General features: G+C 34.1%; 1 protein-coding gene across 1 annotated transcript; it reads right to left on the reverse strand.

Moving 5' to 3' along the window:
• Nucleotides 1–712: 712 nt before the first annotated feature.
• LOC140822469 (uncharacterized) lies at nt 713–6,079 on the reverse strand. Its single transcript, XM_073183243.1, is given in 8 exon segments — nt 713–956; nt 1,098–1,209; nt 1,500–2,048; nt 2,525–2,962; nt 2,965–3,511; nt 3,513–4,099; nt 4,979–5,083; nt 5,236–6,079. Coding segments are annotated over 8 exon segments (3,426 nt in total).
• Between the last annotated feature and the right edge of the window lie 657 nt (nt 6,080–6,736).

Below are 6,736 nucleotides of genomic sequence, written 5' to 3' on the forward strand. Positions count from 1 at the left end.
GTGAATTTTCTGAAATGAAATTCTGTTCCACAGCTTTATCAAGAAATGTCAACAAACTGTCATAATAATTATTGATATTCAACAAGCCCACAGGTTTATTATGGATATTAAGTTGTGCCCAAGAAACAGTGTGAAAAATTTATTCTAATGTACCAAAACCACCTGGTAGTGCGATAAAAGCATCAGAATTTTCAATCATTTGAGTGATTCTTTCATACATAGAAGAAACTTTTAATTCCTCCCCAATCGTAACACCTGTAATATTTCCTTCAGCTAAAGCTATAGGAATAATACCCAAAACCTGACTACCTCCAAGATGAGCAGATGTTGAAACAGATCCCATTAACCCAATATTACCTCCCCCATATACCAAGTGAATTTTTCTCTCAGCCAATATCTTTCCAAGATTATTCGCTGCTTCTACAAACACTTCATTTTTTCCAAGACTCGACCCACAAAATACACAAATATTTTTCAATGTTTGTGCAGAGGATCCAGCCATGTTTTTACTTTCTTTTTTTTTTCTGCGAAAATAGAGAGAAAGATGAGAGATTTTTTAGGGGTAATATGTTATCATGACAAAACTATGGGTCACAGCTGTAAACAGAATAAATAGTAAAAACAATAATGACACACATGCATATAAATAGTAGTGTGATTGTGGCTCACAATTTTCCTCTGGTTTTACGTCCAGAAACGGCTTCAACGCCTTCTATGAGTCGAGGATATGCTTCCCATCCAATTTTCTTATAAATTGGCAAACATGGTCTTTTTTAGTCAGATTCCCAAGACTATGACGCTCATCTTGGAATTGTTTCCATAAACGGAGAAGTTCAATATGCACATGTCCACTAGAATGCGTCTCAAGAGTCAATAAGATGTTATCTAAAGACTCCTTACTCAGCCCATTCTTAATGAAATCAATTTTATCTTCTCTGTTATTGGAAACACATCCCAAAGATCTGCATCGTTTGTCACAAGTCCATCTTGCACACTTATGACAAACCCCTAAACTTTTTGCCCTTCGTTTTTTCGCATAAGTGCTTTTTCCTAATCCAGGCAAATACCGAATGAGCAATGATTGTGGAACTTCTCCTCCTAATCGGACCTTAGCTTCAATTACAAGACGAATATCTTCTGGAATTCCTTTTTGCATTAGCAATCTCAATCTTTCACACCTTCCTGCATAAATTTTTCTTAGAACATTTTCAGAAACAGAGGGAAAATATTTACAAATTTTTGAGAGAATTTCATCCATTTTGAAAAGAAATGATTTTTTTTTATATCAGCAATTGTGGGAAACTGATTTAACCGACTATGAGAGTCACGGAGTACCGTTATCTGCCATTTAACCGGGAAAATAAAAAGATTAAGGAAACCTGAAATAAAAACAAACAAAATTAAATGCAACATAAAAATTTAAGGATCAGAAAGGGAAATAAACTCTTCTTGAAAGATTTCATTTTCCAAAAATGGTTTAAGCCTTTGTCCATTCACTTTAAAAACATCACCATTTTTAGGATTTTCAATATCCACAGCTCCATAAGGATACACATGCTTTACAACATATGGGCCTGTCCATCTTGATCGTAATTTTCCTGGGAATATGTGAAGTCGAGAATTATAAAGCAAAACTTTTTTACCAATCTCAAAAGATTTTCTAAGAATTGTTTTATCATGAAATGATTTGATTTTTGCTTTATAAATCCTTGAATTCTCATACGCATCATTTCTGAGTTCATCAAGTTCATTAAGTTGCAATTTACGCAATTTGTTGGCATCATCCATGCTTGAATTTAAAGTTTTGATCGCCCAATAAGCTTTATGTTCCAATTCTACAGGCAAATGACAATGTTTTCCATAAACCAACCTATAGGGAGACATATTCAATGATGTTTTAAAAGCTGTTCGATATGCCCAAAGTGCATCATTAAGTCGCAGAGACCAATCTTTTCTATTTGAGTTAACAGTTTTTTCTAAAATTTGCTTTATCTCCTTATTAGCTAATTCAACTTGTCCATTTGTTTGAGGATGATAAGGAGTAGTTACTTTGTGAGTAATACCATATTTTTTCATTAATGAAGCAAATGGTTTATTAACAAAGTGAGTTCCCCCATCACTTATCATAGCTCGAGGAATTCCGAATCTACTAAAAATATTTTCTTTCAAAAATTTGATGACGATTTTATGATCGTTTGTTCGACATGGAATTGCCTCTATCCATTTGGAAACATAATCAACTGCAACTAAAATATACAAGTATCCAAACGACGGTGGAAAAGGTCCCATAAAATCAATTCCCCAACAGTCAAAGACTTCAATTTCAATGATAGGATTCAAAGGCATCATGTTTCTTTTTGAAATTGCACCCAATTTTGACAATTTTCACATATCTTGCAGATTTCGTGGGTGTCTTTAAACAAAGTGAGCCAATAAAATCCACACTGCAAAATTTTTGCAGCCGTTTTCTTTGAAGAAAAATGTCCTCCGCATGCTTCTGAATGACAAAATTTAATGACACTACTTACCTCATTGTCGGGTATGCAACGTCGAAAAATTTGATCTGGACAGTACTTGAACAGATACGGATCATCCCAATAAAAGTTTTTTACCTCATTCAAAAATTTTCTCTTATCTTGGGAACTCCATTGCGGTGGCATTTTTCCTGTCACAAGAAAATTTACTATGTTAGCAAACCAAGGTGTAGTAGTAACTGAAAATAGATGTTCATCAGGAAAATTGTCGTTAATTGGTGTCATTTCAAAAGATGATCCTGTTACTAGTCTCGATAAATGATCGGCTACGACATTCTCGGTTCCTTTTTTATCTTTGATCACAATGTCAAATTCTTGGAGTAACAAAATCCATCGTATCAGTCGTGGCTTTGCATCCTGTTTCGTCAACAAATATCTAATAGCAGAATGATCAGTAAACACAATAGTCGTTGATCCAATCAAATAAGACGAAATTTATCTAATGCAAATATTACAGCAAGTAGTTCTTTTTCAGTTGTGGAGTAATTCATTTGAGCATTGTTTAAAGTTCTACTTGCATAATATATCACATAAGGCTTACCGTTTCTTCTTTGACCCAGTACTGCACCGACTGCATAATCACTCGCGTCGCACATGATTTCAAATGGTAAAGACCAATCAGGAGGTTGCATGATAGGAGCTGATGTTAAATGTCGAATGATTTTATCAAAAGCATTTTGACATTCTTGAGTCCACTCAAATGCAGTGTCTTTTGTTAAGAGGTTACAAATGGGTTTAGAGATTAAACTAAAGTCCTTTATAAACCTCCTATAAAATCCAGCATGTCCCAAAAATGATCGAATTTCTTTAATGGTTTTTGGAGGGGGTAAATTGGCAATGACATCAACTTTTGCTTTATCAACTTCGATTCCATGAGATGACACGACATGTCCCAAAACAATTCCAGAAGTAATCATGTAATGACATTTTTCCCAATTTAAAATAAGACCTTTTTCCTCGCATCTTTTTAAAACTTTTTTCCAAATTTTCAAGACAATTATCAAATGTATTCCCAAAGACAGTTAAATCATCCATGAAAATTTCCAAACAATTTTCAACCATGTCGCAAAAAATGCTTAGCATACATCTTTGAAATGTTGCTGGGGCATTGCATAATCCAAATGGCATCCTTCTAAATGCAAATGTTCCAAAAGGACATGTGAATGTAGTTTTATCTTGATCTTCGAGTGCAATGGGAATTTGATAATAGCCTGAATATCCGTCAAGAAAACAGTAGTAGGGATGACCAGCTACTCTTTCTAAAATTTGATCCAAAAATGGTAATGGAAAATGATCTTTTCTAGTGGCATCATTTAATTTTCTATAGTCAATACACATCCGCCAACTAGATGGGACTCTACTTGTTAACAATTCACCTTTTTCATTTTTTATCACTGTGATGCCAGATTTTTTTGGAACTACTTGTGTTGGGCTTACCCACTTACTATCAGAAATAGGGTATATAATCCCAACATCAAGTAGTTTGAGAACTTTAGTTTTCACAACATCTTTCATGTGTGGATTTAATCTCCTTTGTGGTTGTTGAGATGTTTTTGCATTTTCTTCTAAGTGAATTTTGTGTGTGCAAATTAGTGGATTAATGCCCTTGAGATCTTTTAGTGTCCAACCAATTGCATTTTTATGTCTTTTAAGCATATCAACTAATTTACCTTCTTGATCACTTTCTAGTTTGGAAGAAATTACCGCTGGATATGTTTCATCTTCTCCAAGAAATGCATACTTCAATTCTTCTGGCAAGGGTTTTAACTCCAATATGGGTGGTTCGTCTTTGTTCTCATATTTCGCCTCAAATTCTTTCTCTGATCCTGGTAACGAGTGATACATGATAAAATCATCAAGATCAATTTCAATTTTTTCTTTAACAGTTTCAATTGAACAAATATCTAATTGATCACGAGTACTCCCTTCTTGAATGTTTTCTTCCACAAGAGTTTCAATAAGATTTTCATCTTCACTTTCATCTCCTTTGTCATGTGGTTGCTTACAAAGATTAAAAACATTGAGCTCCAAGGTCATGTTACCAAATGACAACTTCATTATTCCATTCCTGCAATTTATAAGAGCATTAGAAGTTGCTAAAAATGGACGACCCAAAATTACAGGAATTGCATTACAAGCTTCGATAGGTTGTGTATCTAAAACTATGAAATCGACAGGATATACAAAGTTATCAACTTGGACCAACACGTCTTCTACCATACCTCTTGGCACTTTAACAGATCTATCAGCAAGTAAAAGTGTTACCGAAGTAGGTTTTAACTCGCCTAGATTGAGTTCTTGATAAACTGAATATGGAAGTAAATTAACACTAGCTCAAAGATCAAGCAAGGCTTTTTTAATCTTTCGTTCTCCAATAATACAAGAAATAGTAGGACAACCAGGGTCTTTGTATTTCAAAGCATTATTATTTTGAATGATTGCACTTACTTGTTCTGCTAAAAATGCTTTCTTTTTCACATTCAATTTTCTTTTCACAGTGCACAAGTCTTTCAAAAATTTGGCATATGTTGGTACCTGTTTTATTGCATCTAATAAAGGAATATTAACTTTTACTTGTTTAAAAATATCATATATATCAGAATTCAAATTTGATTTTTTTGTATTTTTCAATGCATGAGGGAATGTGGTGACACTGTCTGTTGAACCTCCTCTTCGCAAGTTATGGGTTCCACTTCCTTACCCTTTGAAGTTGATTTATCATCATCTTCACAAGGTTCAAGAATGGATTTTTCCACAACCTTACCACTTCGAAGGGTAATAACAGATTTTACCTGATCCATCGGTTGAGTTGCAGAAGTTCCAGTTTGTGTATGATGATCCTTGGGATTAGGCAAAGGTTGTGAAGGAAATTTACCTTTTTCATGAACATTAAGTGCAGATGCAAATTTAGCAAGAGTATCTTTCAAATCTGTCATGGTTTGAGCAGTTTGAGTATTGATAGACTCTTGCTTTGCAATGAAAGAATTCAATATATCTTCCAAATTTCTTTTCGGCGGAGGAATATAAGGTGCATAATTTTGAAAATTTTGTTGATTTTGAAAATGTGGTTGTGAAAACTGTGCAGCATTATCATTCCTCCAACTAAAATTTGGATGATTTCGCCAACCTGGATTGTAATTTTGAGAAAATGGTTCAAAATTTGGCCTTTTGAAACTGTTCAAAACATTGGCTTGTTCATGGAGACATTCTTTAAAAGAGGGTAAAGTGGGACAATCTTTTGTAAAATGATCACTTGTGTCACAGATGTGACACACAATTTCTTGAACAGATTTTAATTGACCATTCTTTTTCAATTCAAGTGCCTCAACTTTTCTTGCCAAAGAGGTAAATCTAGCTTGAAGATCATGTTCATCTTTGAGAGTGTACATACCTCCACCAGATGTAGGAGATTGAATCTTGTTTGATGGTTCGATAGTACCTATAGTGTCCCAATTTTGAGCATTTTCAGCTAATGAATCGAGATACTCAATTGCCTCATTTGGATCTTTATCTTCAAATGTTCCATTACACATAAATTCAACCATTTGCCTATCTTTAGGTGTTAAGCCTTCATAAAATTGAGAAACAACTCTCCGAATTTCAAAACCATGATGTGGACAAAGATTAAGCAATTCTTTGTATCTATCCCAACACTGATAAAAAGTTTCTCCTTGTTTTTGAGTGAAAGTGATGATTTGCCTTTTGAAAGAATTTGTTCTATGAGATGGAAAAAACTTTTTCAAAAATTGTTGTTGCAATTCATCCCAAGTTCGAATGGATCCCGATCTAAGATTTTGTAGCCAAGTTTTAGCTTTATCTTTTAAAGAAAAAGGAAAAAGCTTAAGTCGAATGGTGTTCATGCTACAATTTAGATCATTATATGTGTTGCATACTTCTTCAAACTCTCGTAAATGCATGTATGGATTTTCAGAATCTAAGCCATGAAAGTTGGGTAAAAGTTGGATAATACCAGGCTTAAAATTGAAATGAGATGCATCAGGGGGAAAAACTAGACATGAAGGTGCACTAGTACGTGTAGGATTCATGTGATCTCTAAGAGTTCTTCGTCTATCATGATCATGTTGAGATTGAATTTCATCTTCATTTTCTTGGATGGGTTCTTCCGCCATGTTTTGTAAAAATAAAGGGTTATTTCGAATGAGTCGACCACTAAGTGTACGTGACCAAATGCTCATGCAAAT

The sequence above is a fragment of the Primulina eburnea genome, unplaced genomic scaffold (genome assembly GCF_022965805.1).
Source record: "Primulina eburnea isolate SZY01 unplaced genomic scaffold, ASM2296580v1 ctg857_ERROPOS3498143, whole genome shotgun sequence".
NCBI classification, from domain to species: domain Eukaryota; kingdom Viridiplantae; phylum Streptophyta; class Magnoliopsida; order Lamiales; family Gesneriaceae; genus Primulina; species Primulina eburnea.